We start from the raw sequence: 16,566 nt of genomic DNA on the forward strand, positions 1-16,566 counted from the left end.
GAATCAAACCGCTGGTGACATTTTCAGAGTGAACTCATTCAGCCTTGAGACAAAAGAATCATAAAGACAAAAGATCCTCCAACGCTGCCGTCACGTTCACCTCTGACAGACACACAGAGATGCCGTTCATTTGTTAACATTTAATTATCTGCTGATATTTTACTGTTTGCTTTGATCCAGAATGTCTTTCATCCATCCCTCCATCACCAATCCACGCAGTTTTCATCCTAAAAGTATTCATCCATGCATTCTCCCAGAGGTGGAGGAGTATTAAGATCATTTACTTAAATAAAGGTATTAATACCAGACTGTAAAAATGTATGTAACTGGAAACCTGAACTATTGTGTGGAAGGTTTAGATTATTAACAAGAAATTAAATTAACTAATAGGGAAAGCAGCAACTATTCACATTTGAGAAGCTGGAGCAGTTACATTCATTAGACGTTACATTCCACCACTGCTTTCGTTACCATCATCCGTCTATCCATCTGTCCATTCCTACATCACTGCATGAATCACACGCATATTTCTTCGTCCATTATCTTTCCATATCTCCACCCATCCAAACATCTGTCAGCCACTCCTTTCTCCAATATTCATCACTCCATTATTTTATCCCTAGTTCATTTATCATTTCCATATTTTTCTTCCTGTCCCCTTATCCATCCACCTGTTCATCCATCCATCATCTATCAAGCATCCATGTATATTTTCTTTTTGCCCCCGTTGCGTTGGTCACTTATCCACCTAATAACTTAATCTATCACCCACTCTTCTTCCTATTTATTCTTTATGCAGCTGTTTTGTTAGTCACTTAATCATCCATTCACTCCATCTATCAGCTCTACTGCCAACTTATCTGCCCATCCATCCATCAACCACTTCATCCATTTAGTTCACCATTCTTCTATATAAAAAAAGGGAGCAAATTAGAAGAGGGCAATTATCGACCAGTTTTGATTTTGGGAGTTGTATTGAAAGTCTTGAAACAAATAAATAACAATTTTAGTAATTCTGATTTGTTTTATGAAATGCAGTCTGGTTTCAGAATGTCTTATTCTACGGATACGTGTTTATTATATTTGACAGACTATTTAAGAAGAGAGATCGACTTGGGTAAACTATGTGGCATGGTATTGTTAGAGCTCCAGAAAGCATTTGATACCGTGGACCATCAGATTCTGCTAATTAAACTAAAAGCTCTGGGTTTTAACAGTATGGCATGCAAATGGATTCAATCATACTTGACTGAGAGGCATCAAAGAGTTGACATTAACAGCACTCTGTCTGAGGCTAGAGAAATAACATGTGGTGGGCCGCAGGGTAGTGTCCTGGGTCCATTGCTCTTTCTCCTGTATATAAATGGCATGAAATCTTTTCTCTACGTGGACGATTCAGCCTTGGTGTTCTCCCATAAGGGTAAGATAGTTATTGAGAACCATTTAAGTGATGAGTTAAAGAACATAAGCGAATGGCTGATGGAGAATAAATTGTCTTTGCATTTAGGGAAAACTGAATCTATTTTATTTAAAAAAAAAAAAAATAGGTTGAGTAGGACACCAGAGCTCAGAATTTCTGTGGGTGGTACGAGCCCGTTCTCATCTCAGGGCGTCATATACCGACGATTTGAGAAAGAGTGACAAAGCGTAGTTATTTGAGACGCACCGGGTCTCTGAGACATTTACAGAAGCTCTGGGGCGGCCTGTACAGGCCGGAAGTGCTAGCTAGCTAGCTACGTTCGTGATAAAGATGTTGACAGCCCCACGAAGCACATACCCTTACCAAAACCATCAGAAAAGTTTCTACCTAAACCTAAGTCACTGACTTTATGCATGTCAACCGGCTAACAGCTGCGCACATCAGCCTCACGGCCGAAAAGGTAGGGTTAGCCTCCCTTGTGTTGCTGCAACGTAGCAAACGGGGGCGTTTCATACGGACGCTGAAGGGTACCTTTAGCGTAAAATCCTTACGCTTTGTCACGCTGTCTGAAAGCGTCAGTTATGACGCATTGAGATGAGAATATGTTGGTGGTACCCAGACTGAAGTTAAAACTTGTGTTAAATATTTAGGCTGTGATTTAGATAGTTCTTTGAGCTCATTGGCTCATTTTCTAAATAAAGAAACTTTAACAATGTTAGCAAATGGTACAGCAGCAGCACCCCCAAGAGGAAAAAAGTTCAACTACAAACGGCACAGAATAAATTAGTCAGATTGATTTTAAACCTCAATAATAGGACCCACGTCGGCTCTTCTGAACTTAAGAATCTAAAATGTCTGACAGTCAAACAGGGTGAGGCAGTTGAAACTGAGACACTAAAGATTTTGCATAGGAATGAGCCAAGGTATTTTAAAGATTGACTATTTTAAGCTCATTAGGAACTCTCATAGCTACTCAACTAGAGGCAGTGACACAGACATAGTACCTTGTAGATTTAAGAGCTGTTCTGGGCAAAACACCATATTGTACACGTCAGCATTGGAATGGAACAAACACCCAGTTGAGATTAAGTTAAGCCGGTCAGATGGCTGTTTTAATCGAGCATGTGGTGAACGGTTGTCAAATGCTAATTAGTTTGAGTTTTTATGTAGTTTTAGGAATATTTATCATTGTAGTGGATGTTTTTGTTGCATTTTGTAAGGGTTGATTGTACTTGTTATGCATTTATTTTTGTTACTGTCTAATAAATCAATCAAATCAGTCAAAAACAATCTGCAAATTTCTCCAACCACCACTCATTTTACTTAACCATCAATCTATCTGTTTCTTCATCATCATCTACTCATTTACCTCTACCTACTAATCAATGTTTCTATCAACCTACAGAACAGTTATCCACCAAAACCTTCCTCTATCAACCATTCTTCTGACAATTCGTCAGCCCATTCATACTTGTCACATATGGATGCTTGGTGGAGACCTCTCAAGCGTTGCTTTTTAACACACTGGGTACCCCCTTTTGCATCATTTTTGCACGTGCATGGCACTGCAGTCAAGTTAGCAATAATAAATATGCAACCTCAGGTTAGACTTTTAAAATAAAACAAGTGGTTGATGTTGTGAAACAGCAAATGGTTATCGAAACGGTCACACTTTGGTTAGTTTTAGGCACCAAAACTACGTGGTTAGGTTTAAGAAAAAGATCATGATTTGGGTTAAAATAAGTATGATAGTGACGTAAGTTAAGTTACTTACGTAAGTTATGAAAGTAACAGAAGTATATAAGGACTGGGGCCTGTACCACGAAGCAGGATTTGAGTTTATCCAGATAACTTCAAGGTTAACTCTGGGTTTTCAGCACCACAACTGTGATTCACTTCTTAACGGGGTAGATCGCCATGGTAACTTATGCTGAACGGCTAACCTGCTCCGGAGCAGGTGATGTTCCAGATAAGAGATCACCTCTATAAAAACGGCGCCTACTGACCATTCAACTCTCTTGGAAAATGACATCACCCTCTGTAGGAGATCTCACAGACTGTTTTATAGGCTGCTTTTATGTTTGCTGTGGTGATGTGGAGAAACCTTTGTAGGCTATAGTGATATCATCCTACAGAGACTTCTATAAAAGCCCTGTAAGTTTATATTATAGGTTTTTACAGTAAGCCCACTAACTGCTTTTTTATTTTTTATTTCCTCCAAGTCCATTTCACACAGTCTGTCACAGCCATTAAAATAAATGGGTTTAATTTTTCTTATGTGAGGCTGAATATTATGAGCGGTTTGGTAGGGATATAGAAATAAATGGTAATATGAAAGTAGGCTATTTATTTCAGGTTAGTAGCTGTCTTATAGTCTATCACAGACACGGGTCATGGTCCGCCCCACCTTTTGCGATGTAGGCGCCGGTATTGAGGTCTTTTAACCAGTATTTGAGCACATTTTGTGGCATCAATGGATTTTTCGTTTCATTGCTTTATGAAGTTAATTTAGAAAAAAATTTAATCACTTTTGAGTGAGTTAAATAAATGAATCTGATTTTTGAAGTGATGAGAAGTTTTTTAAAGTGAAGTGGAACGACCACTTATTCAGTGCCCGAGTCTTTTAATGTAGAAACGCCGACACACAGCTGAGCTGAAAGAATAAGGCTGATGTTTTCATACAGCTCATAAGAACACATCAAATCAACGCACTAGCCTATTATAGACTAGGCTATGCCTGTTCATCTAGGCATTCATGGCGAACACGCTCACAGCTGGATTGGGAAACCATTGGTTTGATTAACCAAGTTGATAACCAGCTTTGCGGTACCGCTTATCCCGATCGTAATTGTTAGGGTTAGTGAAGCCAGATAACCAAAAGATATCCTGGGTATGCTGTGAACTCTGCGTTGGCATCCATGGCGTTGAAAGATGCACTTGGTAGATGTGCTAAGTGCTGACACAAATCTCACCCATCCTGATGAAAATGAAAATTGAAAATTCCTATGGTGCGTGCATAAGTGCATAAACATGCATCAATGTGTGGTACATTTTGGGGGTTTGAAAACATGGTCACTTTATGTTATGTTAATTAGTTACCTGGATAAAACTGAAAACAAGCTTTTCAGTCATCTTTTCAGCCAACAAAATCTACGGTTGTGGGCTGGAAATGAGAATCTTATTTCTGTTTGCTTCTGTGTAAAATCACAGAAGCAAAATAACTTGGGAAAGCTTGAGAAGATATTTTATGCAGTTTAAATGAATGAATGATTTATTCTAGGACAGTGAATCAAGAGACAACAGGACTAAAATATCCAAGAGCAAAAACAGCAGAATATGTTGTCACTGAAAATCACAGCATTAATGGAAATGGAACCAACAATGCAACAAAACCATAATTCATTGACTCAGGCTACTTTTCTAGCCTCATATATGTAGCTGCATAGATCTCCTCCTCCTCCTCCCCCCCTCAGGCGGTGGAGGATGGAGGGGGAGGAAGCAGGCTATATATCACCAATGAGACATTCATCTATTTTTCTTGTGGCTGGGTGGCTGAAGAGAAAGAAAGAGGAAAAGAACGAAAGGATGGGAGGGATGCAGGGGCGGATACAAAGAGAAAGGAAGAATAACGAAGAGAAATGAGGCCAGAGGGGGGGAAGCTGAAAGGGGGGGAAGGGTAGGAAGAAAGGACTGAGAAAGGAGGAAGATGATTTGGGTGGCAAAAATGAGAGACAAAAATATGAGAGGCTACATTAAATGCAGAGAGATGGAAAGAGGGATGAGAAAGATGGAGGAAGAAAATTTTAAATTATATTAAAGAGGAAAATGTGGTAGAGGAAAAGAGGAGAGACCTTATGGATGGGAGGAATGTGTTGCAAAGAAAAGAGAGGGAGATGAAGGAAATGGCAGACAGAGAGAGGAAATGAGTGACGTAGAGAAAGTGACAGAGAGTGAAAGAAGAAGAGGAAGCTAGGAAAAGACTGAGGAGGTCACAGTTGGAGGACACAGAGATAAGGAAGGTGGAGAAGAACCAAAGAGGCAAGAAGCCCACTTAGCAGCTATATGTGGCCCAGAAACACAGCTTGTGAAATCATGTTTGATGGCTAAAGGCTCTCGGTCAAAACTTTCAGAATACCACAAAAAAGCCTAAAAACTGAATGCAGAACACTTTTACTTGATGCAGCTAAACCAAAGGCAACTTATAGTTTACAGATAGTGGTGTTTTCAGTCATCTTTTGTTGAAAATAATTCCAATGAAAGTAGATTAACTGCGAAAGAATGTGTCAATACTAAACTTGTAAATTGTCGATGCTTTAAGCACCACCAATGAAATTCCATCCATCTGCATTGTTTTGGGGTGGACACAGGCATCGCAGTGGCAGCTATCTTCAGCACACAAACCGTTCATTCTGAGAGAGCTGACACCGGAGATGTCAACCGCATGATGAATGGTGGTACAACAGTCCTGTTTCACTTCACGATCTGGTGACTCGCTCGAGGGCAATTTGATAGCTTGATGGCTTCACAGGTGCTAATTCTAGCTGTAGTCACAAGTCACCTGCTAACAGCTACAAAAAGCACCTAATTCCCCTGGTCAACATGTGAGAACCCCCAGAGAAGAAACATCTGTTCTCAGGTTTCAAGACTTGCAGGCCGCTGGGTCCCGGCTGCACAAATTGTTGCTGGAGGATGGTCGAGTTCAGGCATTATTGTTCAATGAATGGAAAAACTGATTGATGTGACAGGATTGAAACACTAGTAAAGGTGCTAATGGTGGTGTTCTTAAAGCTCCAGTAGTCAGTGTTATATACTGACATTCAATCAAGAGACGATGTAATTTGAGGGCTGTGTTGCAGTGACAAACCCGCAGAGAGTTATCCTCTACTCAGCTCCTTTTAGCTAATAGTTTTGGTTTTATGGCACATTTACTGCGCAGTTCAGTCTCAACAGAAGAAAATCTCTGTGTCTGTTGGATGTGTAAGTAGTCATAACTTTTTGAGGTGATAATATGTCAGGGATGTTGGTTTGTCAGCTTTGTTGTGGAAATCTAATGCACTCAGGTGGTGGAAAATAATCTATTAATACAGATTTATGACACTAACGTTATCAAACTAATACAACTGGTAACATTTACCCACAATTCCTGGCTCTTGTTCTCTACACAGAATGTAATGTATTTTGTGCTATTGTATTGCAATCTGTGTGGCTCAATAAAAAGAGGGGGGCATGTAGATATGCATACGCCCGAATCCACACATATTAAATAAGTTATCCACACCCCTATTGCCCTTAATTGATCATTCCTGCTAATTTAGAAAGCTTTACCTGCTCACATACATAAAATATCATTATTTTAATAGTAATGAAATCAGTTAGACCAAGTGGTGTAAAATATACCAAAATGAAGCTTCAGAATGCTAAAAAAATTGTTGAAATAAACAAATTAAATTATTGTTTTTAATTCATAAGTATGTCTTTTTTTAATGCTTCAATCCTGCAGATCACAGATCATAGTAGTTGTGAGTCATTAGTAGTTTTATTCTTCAGGCTGATAAACTGAAAGACTCCATATAATCACCTTTAAATTGCCCTTAAAAAGGGCTCATTTGCTGTTTACTGTGTTCATGTAATATCTGTTGAGTAGTCAAATACCCATGTGATTGTGAAGGGATTCTTTTTGCGAGAGAAAATCTGGTTTAAAGTAGAAAACTGAATTGAAAGTCTAAAACAGCAAAAACTGTTCTCCACACAGCAGGCAGGAGACAAAGGAAAAATACTGCAGCAAGAATACAGAACCATGCATGAGACAAAAAGTCAGCAGTGGTTGGACCGCTGGAGGACAGAAAACAGCTCCAACAAATATCCACCAGTGAGAAGCATTTTTTAATGCTGAGAGTCACAAACCCAGTTTAGTTTTTATTTTAAAAATTTCACAATAATAGTTTCATTCTAACCTTACATACATCATATCAGTGCTTTGGATACAAGTGTCCACCATCTAGGAAGAGAAGCAAGCCGATACACTGAATTAGTAATCGCAGATTGTGTGACTCAGTGTTTGTTCTTATTTTGTTTGTTAGAGGACAGAAGTGCTCAGAGAGACAAACACTACATAATGCATTGAGAGCTGAGTGGTTTGTCTTCAGTCGGACCGTCTGCTCCCTGGTGTAGGACAGATGTGGGTTAAACGGACTTCACAGAGTCACGGCAGACACCAACGATGACCGACGAGGTCATGTCATCGTGAGGGGACCATGAATGTCTGAACCAAACTTAATGGCAATCTGCTAAATAATTACTCAGATATTTCAATCTGGACCCAAGTGGTGGACCCACTGGTGGAGTCACGCAGCGAAATAATTTGGGGCGAACTACCAAATAATAGACATTACAGTAAAATTAAGGATAAATGCTCAATCACCAGCAAATATATTGGCTTCATCGTGCTGATCTTATATTGTATTTTCCTCAAACTGGAGCCATAAACGTACCATCAAGTTTACAACATTAATTTATTTTTAATTAACCTTTTTTTAAACAGGCAAGTTAGTCAAGAACAAAAATTCTTATTTTCAACCACAACAAAATATACAGAAAGTCCAGAAGTTTCCCTTGTCTTTGCAGAACTGAAACACTTCTATAGATTGTTTTTTTTGGAAAATAGTTAGACTTTGTATGTTCAGACGTGGGCTTTCTGTTTAACTCCTCTCTCTCCATTTGGTGATTCCCATAAAACCTTAGGAGGAGCTTTGGAAAAAAGAGAACAAATAGAAGCAAGAAGTAGAACAAACACACAAGTTGTTCTATACCTTCAACCAGCAGCGGTTGCTTTTTGGAGCACCAGTCTTTACCCATAGCAACACTGATGGCAAGAAGTCAATGTTAAAAATACACATCAGGAAAATAGAAGAAGAAATTACCTTGTTGTGAGATGAGAATCTAATTTTAAAGGAGCCCTGGACTGGAACGTAGTGACAAAGGTAATCAGAGAAGAAGAGCCGTCACAGTCACTGGTATGTAAATTTGTGAATATAAATGCTCTTTTTTTCTTCCTTTGGCTCTTTTTTTCCTGTCAATAAGCGTTCAGTGAGCCTCCCCTTCACTGCATCAGGGTTAAGAGGGCTGTGGTAAGTGGCCAGCAGCATGCTGGGAGGGTGGGTGGTGATGCTGTGTGGGTGGGAGGTTTGCTACGCCTGCCAACTGCTCAAGTACAGTGATAAATGTTGCTGAGAGATGGAGAGCTGCACTGTAAAAAAAAAAATATATATATATATATTTATGGTTCCCAAACGATGTGCTGGCTTTTCCTCTAGCAGCACTATGAGGTTGAAGTTGATGTAAATATATCTACTACAACCGAATTGCCACAAAATTTGGTACACACATCTGTGCACCCCTGTGGAAGAACAGTAATACCTACTAATATTCTCATCAGCCTCAGCTCTACTTTGAGTTAATTAGCCATAAACTATAAGATGCCAACTATGCAAAGATAGTGAACATGGTAAACATTATATACCTGTCCAAACCTTAACACTGTCATTGGGATCATGCTGATGTTAGCATTTAGCTCAAAGCACCTCCGTCTGCTTAGAGCCTCACAGAGCCAGTAGCATGGCTGAAGATGCTTAGTCTTGTCTCCAGGTAATTGATAATTGTTTATTAAAAAATAGTTAATAGTTAGATAAAAGGCATGTCAGAAGCTCCCAGAGCCTAAGGTGTCTTCAAATTATTATTAACAAAAAGCAGTAAGCTGGAAAAGAAGGTATTTGGATTTTTGGGATTATCAGAATTATTAGATGTATTTTTGTCAATCGGCTAATTATTTCAGCACCAATTTTTTTGTCTTTGTGGAGGGAATCTGATTTCTTCTTTAAATGCACAGTGGTTAACAGATACCTTTCCTCTTAACTAGCTGCTTATAAAGTTTGATGGGGGCTGAAGCCTGTTCAACTCTTGTAAAACACTTCAGATGAGAGCTTTATCTGAATGCTGCAACTGTAAAGTCGTCCACATTGGAATAATAAAAAATGTGTGTCTGAACATCTGGGTGGAAGGGCAGGGGGTTTCTGTGGGTGGGGGGAGTATATAATCAAGTTACACTCAATATAGCTCTTCCTGCTCGACAAAGTGGATGTGACAGCAGGAACAAAGGATGATTAGCATTAAATACAGAGCTCTGGAGCTCGCAGTGGTTCACTCACTGCCCCACTGACAGGAAGATCTGTAAAGAGTTTAAAAATACTGAGAGATCTTAGAGAAGCCCCACATACAATTACATAATTTAGAGAGAGTATATTTGCCGATTGTGGAGCTTATTGCACGCTGCAGGAAGTCGGGAAGATGTGGAGGATCTCATTCTGATGTACATGTAAATAAAAAGAAGGTCAGTGTAAAATAAAGCACACATCTTTTCATGTTGGCTCACAGTTCACAGAAAAGTAAAAAGCATAAACCTCAACACAATTTTGTGGCCACATTAGACTGTTATGCTCATTACAGAGCAAAATTAAAAAAACTAAATTATTGAATAAAACATAAAGAGTTAAATTTGCTTTGTGTAAGCCTGATCTAAACATGTGCAATTATGGTTTAAGCCATGTTCAGATCACCATACCCGTGTGTGAAATACGCACTTTCTTAACCTGTTACTTAAACTGGACTTTCTGGAAAACCCTCACAAACACAACTAATGGTGTTGTTATAAAACCTTATGAAGTAGCCATTTTGGCTCCGCCGCACACTATGCCGTAGTTGACGTGCACCTCAGTGGCTACAAAGACACCAGATGGGGACCGCAAGAACTGTAATTGGTCAACTTGGACTCCTTGTGTTTCTCCTACAAGAGAAGTCAGTGACGATCCCACTTTGCCAGTTGGTAATCCAGATTTGACCGATGTGCTCGCGCAGCAGAAGTGTCATGTTCGCTTCGGCAGAACTTTATCATGCATTTTTACACAGAAGGATGACTGTGGATTTTTGCCCCCCAATTACAGTGACCTGTGACGTGTGCATGTAAGAACTGTTTTAAGACAGACATGAAAAAATGTGGACATATCCTTTAATGGCAGCAGCAGTGCAAAATGGGCCCTTCTTCTCCACCTGTAACCGTTTCATTGTCGAGTCCATTTATAGGTTCTATCTAGTACACATTCTAATTCATGACCTGTTTCTGTTTTAGGCCTCGTACAATGAAATGAGACACTGCTGTCACGCTGCCAACATTGTGCTGAACAGTGTAGCGAGGCCAAGATTTGCCCCCATTTCCTGTCACTGACTGACAGTATGAGAAGCTCCATGATATACGCAGTGACAGCCGGGTGTTAAAAAGGACATCAGAGTCCACGCTACAGAGGCAGCGCACCAACAGCGTGATGCCCGAACACAAGAAGATTTATGTTTCTGTGCAACATACAAAGAAAGCCACAACGTCCAAGTGTAGACCATTAAAACTCTAAAAGGAAAACTCAGCATACCATTTCACCAGGAAGTCTCTTTGGTTTCTTCTGAATATATTGAAGGTATTTAGTTTGAATTAAGTGAATTGGCTCTGCTTCAAAGCAGCTACTGTGTTGGCCAGCCACAAGTTATTTAACTTAGCGGTGGAACCTGCTGTGCAGTTAATTAGCTGGGGATTCTGGATGGCAGAACTCATTACATGGCTGATTGAACAATAAATCTGTGTGTTTTCTGAGGGGTGACATGAGGGGCTCAGTGAAGCCGAGGTCAAAGCGCAGAGACAAGAGCTCTGTCCGAGGAGACATGCCAACACTAAACTATGATGCGTTTCTGAATTTAAAGTAAAAAAACAAAGAATATTTGCGTACAGCATCATAGCTTCATACTCTGGGACAGACGACCACAATTTTCAGCTGCTTCTAGTCCACCAAGTATAATTTAATTTCAGTTATTATTCCTTTTTAATCTAGTTTAATGTCACAATTACAACACTACTTTTATTCACCTAGCAGGCTAACTCTTCATTTAAACAAGCAAAGAAAATATTCTCGTGCAATTTTATACAAAACTGTGTTATTATTTCTATCCGCAGGATGAAGCTAATTATGGCTTCTCTTTCACAACAATAATTACCTTTCTTGATTACATAAACATCCCATTGCTGTCTGGAGGTGAATGAAGAGAATGAGACTGACGGTCGTCTAGAACGATAGTGACTGGGTTAAAGCCTTTTCCCCTGTACCAGAATGATAATGGGTTCAGTCAGAACTAGCTCTAAAACACAGTGTGGCGCTAGGTGTGCCTATGTGAGACTATTGCACATCTAACCACACCCAGTATCATTGATGGGACAGCTCTGTTGCACAGCCTCCAGCGTTTATGCACAAGCTCTTCATAGGTTCAAACTTAGTTAACTTAACAAATTTCCTAATTTAAGCATCACAAAATTAAAACTGGTTTCACCACACAAACAAGTTCTTATGTAGTGATTAGTTGTTTCTGAATATTTACAGTTAGACTTCTTCTAAAAGCTATTTAATAATTAATAACTGAATAATGTCAGTGCACTTATAAAGCCAGCTAGGTCAGCATAATCAAATATTTCTACTCATTCGAAACTGCATGAACACTTAACGTAAAAACAAATACATTTTTCATCTATTCATACATGAATAAAACAGAGCAAGTAGGACCTACATTTTCAGAGGACTGCCAGTTTAATATATCATTCCACACACTGGTGATTGCTTTCGATTGGAAAGCACTGCAGATGCTTCCTAGAAACCGACTTACACATCAACAGTCTTGATAGCTAAGATATTTCTTAGGTTTTTAATGGAGCTACACGCTTTTTGTAAATCACTAGTAGGTGCAACCCAGTCCTGGTGTACACAGATCAAAATATAAACCACTGGTGGTTAGCAAACATGAGATTTTATTTTAGTTTAGTTCTGTTAAATTGCTCTTTAAAGGATAATGTTGGAGTTATTTTATACATTTACTATTGTAAACACTTTCCACACCAATGTGATAGTCTGTCTCTTAGTACTTTCTGACTTCCCTTCCATGGCTTTGGCTCTCAAAACTATAAAAGCTAAAGCTTTAAATAGTTGTTGGCTTAGTAATTTACTTTAACAGCTCAAAAAGGAGGAAATAGTGAATTTGTTAGGGATTATTTTCAGTGGCGGATGAATCCACATTTGTTGCTCTAGTGAGTATTACCTACAGTGTGTGTGTTCATGGTGATGGTGATGAAGGAACACGTCACCCAGTGCAACAGTGTGGGTCATGGATGTGTTTTTAATAGTTTTTGGACATCAATGGAGCTCTATATGGCACAGAGGAAGAAGATATGTCAGGCTTTGATACACACACATTACTTGTTTGTAGGATCAAGTCACAGTTTGTTTTGGTATTTTCAATAATTTGTTGACAATAAAAAAAGACAGAAACAATAAAATATCACCAGCCTTATCCTGTAATCCTCACCGGCTCTTCACTGTCTGTCTCCTCCCGAACCAGCGCAACAAAAAGAAATGTTTGAACACAAAGCAGTAAAATATTCAAAGTGAGATGCAGTCTCTGATTCTGCATCTCCCTCCCTGCTGCTGCACAAGCTGCTTACTCTCCCAAGTCAGCCAGAACATCGGCGACTGGCAAACGCTAACACGGTGATCCACGTCAACAGGTGCCAAAGGGTCGTTGCCGGGGCAACAGTGGCACTTTGCATCAGCTATAGGACAGTGTTAAAGAGAGGAAAAGGCCGACACCACTCAGGCTTAGGAAGCAGAAACACTGAATAAACACCGAGAGCAGACGCAGCGTTATTACTAGTACTGGTGTTATTTTTAGTTCATGTGCTACTACGTCTGAACTTGTACATGACTGTATTTTTAAACATTACTACCTTTTCTTTTATAAAATGTTATTATCACTAAAGGACATTTGTAGCTCAAAACAGTCATGTTTTAACTGACTGAAGAATGCACACATTTTCTGAAGAAAATAGATACTTTCTGGAGCATAAATAAGGCTTAAGACAAGCTTTCAGAATCTAAAACAGGAGCTGGTGCACATCCGTTTAGCTGCCAATCTACGATCCTAATCTCACCTGGAACATTCAAAGTGTTTTCAAGCACGCTTGAGATATTTTCACTCTGGACAACAAATCAGAAACTTTGTTGAGGCGGTGAGATCAGCCCCAAACAATGTCTACAGTGTACAGAAGTTTTCAGCCAAAGTTACATCAATCCTATTTAAAGAAAACAGTACATGTTAAGCTTCCCATTGGTTAAAATAAATCTTTAAAATTAGAGGTTTCCACAGTAAACAACTTAACAATGAACCAACACCAGCATCCTATAAAAGATAGATTTAAGAAAAAGGACGCATTCATTCTTGTAAGTCAAGCAATCGTCAGGAAGCACGCACATACATATAGTCTTTCAGTTTCTATTTCCATGGAGAAATAACAAATTGGCTGACTGACAACAGCAATATAGCGAAATATACACTAGCCACGTCACAGAGTCAAGTGAGGAGTATCAAAGTGGTGTCCTGTTATTCTGACCTTAAACTCGCAAAAGTCCATTAAATGTCTGAGTGGTCATTAAAATGCAATGCATGTCAAAATATTTTACAATGAGTCAGCTAATGAATGAAAATCTCTCACAGGTACGAGACAAGTAATAAGCCAGAGAGTCTGTGACTCAGACACTTTTTAGGATGAGTCATTAATTCCGCTAGAAAGGCAATCTGATATAGAGACTGTTGGCCCAGGTGGACGTGGAGTACCCATCTTGTCTAAGTACATTTAATTTTGACTTGTCCTTGCACCAAAAAAACAAAACGAAACCAACGCACCAACATATCTTACAAAAGTAAACCCAATTACCATTAAAAGCTAAATTTGCAGCTGTAAAAACCTTATGTAGAGTAACTCAAGTGGTACATCCCGAGACTCTTATTTGATATTTCCTCAACACTCACTTCAACCAGAAATCGTTCCGGTCCGCCATCTTGCAGACCATCCCAAAGCTCTAATTTCTGCTCCGAGGAACAGGGAGGGATCTCTCTGAGACGACTCTTTTACTTGTGCTACTGTTACACTGAAGCATGTCAGATAACGATTCCAATGCTGCATCACAGTAAAACCAAAAGTAAACACTAATTGCTAATGTACCTTGCTTAAAGACTTTTTTTGTCATCAACAAAATCACTTACTTGGGTTAGGTCTGAAAAACTGAAATGTGATGATTTTCAAGACTTTTAATTGTGTAAAATTAGCTGTGTAGCTTGGATTCAGTGCAATCTGTAGCCCCTCTATAAATTATATAATCAGTTTTCTTTAATTCTTTACTGGGGAGCTGTTTGTTGTCTCACAGCTGATCTGTACAAGCTGTGTGTGTGTTTGGCCTGTAGCCTGAATGTGAGCTGTTGACTCGCTCTTCAAATGGTAATTGAGAATTTAAACTCTCTCCACACTTCAATCTGATTGTATCTGTTGTTTGTACTCCAGCGTGTGCGTGTGCATTTGTGGTCTTGTACTTCTGTCTTTGTGAGGACCAATTGAGTTTTTGACCCTGACAGTTAGGACATTTTGTTCAACCCCTGATTCTTTAAAGGGCAGTTTGAGGGTAAAGACTTGGTTTTAGAGTTAAGGTTAAGATCAGGTTTAGGTGAGTGTTAAGGGGAATGTATTATGTCAGTGAGGGTCCTAAAAGATATCAAAGTACAAATGTGTATAAACAAAGTAGGAAATGAGTGTGCATTGTGCTCAAGGCAAAAATGAGCTACAGCTGGTTTAATATTTAGAATTACCAGCTCGTGACGGAGCGTTTCCATTTAACCCGCGCAGCTTCTCTAGCATTTACTGTACTGGAAGAATGTACAGATTCTTACATGTACATTCTTCCCACGGGCAGTTCGAAGCCAAAATATCTCATATCCCCAATCCTAGCCACAGCTCACATTTCTCACTGAACAGGAGAAAGTAGCGAGGTGGTGGCTATATAATGAAAGAGAAGAGGAGGCTTTAAAGCTGTTCAAGATGTGTTGAGTGTTTATTATAAAATTGGTTGAGACTACACTTCAATCACTTTAAGCTACACTTTTAATTAAAGTTTTTTCTCAAATTAAGCACTTGGTTTTAAGATGCACATTTTAAAACATTTTTAATTTTGATTTGACAGTCAGTTGTTGACTAAAAAAATATGTTGATACAAGTAGAGCCTCTACGTTATGGTAGGCTACTGAATGATAATGCAAGGTAGTCGTTATGATGTTCCAGGCCTTTGCTTAGGGAAGTTTTCTTTGAATTTTAATTGAATACCCCTGGACTAAACGACTAATCGATTAATTGAAAAGATAACCGATTAGTTGCAGGCCACCAAACCCCACATAATGAAAAACATTGCAGCAAGAACAAACAAAACAACATGGTACAAGAAAGTTGAACAATGGAGAGTGAAGATGATTTCCCTAGCTTCCAGCCAAGAAAGACGTTCAAATTGAATAAAAAGTGAGTATATGCCATCAATGAGAATGTACTGTCCCTGTCAAATAAAATGTGGTCTGAAAAGGTCAGCTGGTTGTAGACCTGTGAATCATGACTCAAGTGAAACCAAACGGCAGCTCAGTGCAGTTCAGTCCGCTGAAAAGGCCTTAATTTCCCTGAAACGCAGTACAAGAGGACAACACGGTCAACTCTGAACTACTGAACTTCTAACCCTGCACGGACGTATATTGATCCTCATTATGTTTACAGATCTTGTGAGATCCCTGTGTGCGGCCAAAGTCGCGTTAAGCCTGTATCCGCTCCTCTCCTGGTGGTTTAGGCTCGCTCTGGCCGAGCTGGGCAGGAAGATAAGACGGCAGTTGAGCCTCCTTTAAAGAGAGTGTGAAGCTCGCACCGCTTTATCTGCATAACATTTCAACAAGATTAAACACTCCATCCGGCCGCTATCAGCCCCCTCTGACAACACCACATCTGGATTTAGAAACATCCTCAGCAGTGAGGACCGATTCGATGGCTCAGTGACGTTTTTCTGATCTTTCAGGCTGACTTTCCCCTGTGTGTCTAATGCCTCGTGCAGACTACACGACTTGTGTCTTGTGACGGGAGTCTTGAAATTGTTGTGGCGTTCACACTACGTGACTGATCAGTACACACTACAGGAGCTGACAAG

At 39.5% G+C, this 16,566-nt stretch overlaps 2 protein-coding genes across 2 annotated transcripts in view; one reads left to right on the forward strand and one right to left on the reverse strand.

Moving 5' to 3' along the window:
- The window catches only part of LOC119889197 (complexin-2), a 44,388-nt gene extending 35,920 nt beyond the window's left edge, over positions 1-8,468 (reverse strand). The window contains exon 1 of the mRNA XM_038700112.1: positions 8,341-8,468. The gene's annotated coding sequence lies outside the window, so the exon portion shown is untranslated. The remainder of the gene's footprint in view (positions 1-8,340) is intronic.
- LOC119888445 (shootin-1-like) overlaps positions 1,369-16,566 on the forward strand; it is a 36,272-nt gene continuing 21,074 nt past the window's right edge. The window contains exon 1 of the mRNA XM_038699000.1: positions 1,369-1,420. Within this exon, the coding sequence (XP_038554928.1) occupies positions 1,369-1,420 (52 nt within the window). The remainder of the gene's footprint in view (positions 1,421-16,566) is intronic.

Source organism: Micropterus salmoides, unplaced genomic scaffold (genome assembly GCF_014851395.1).
Source record: "Micropterus salmoides isolate LMB-PRFRI ecotype aquatic unplaced genomic scaffold, ASM1485139v1 Ms_hic_scaffold_5, whole genome shotgun sequence".
NCBI classification, from domain to species: Eukaryota; Metazoa; Chordata; class Actinopteri; order Centrarchiformes; family Centrarchidae; genus Micropterus; species Micropterus salmoides.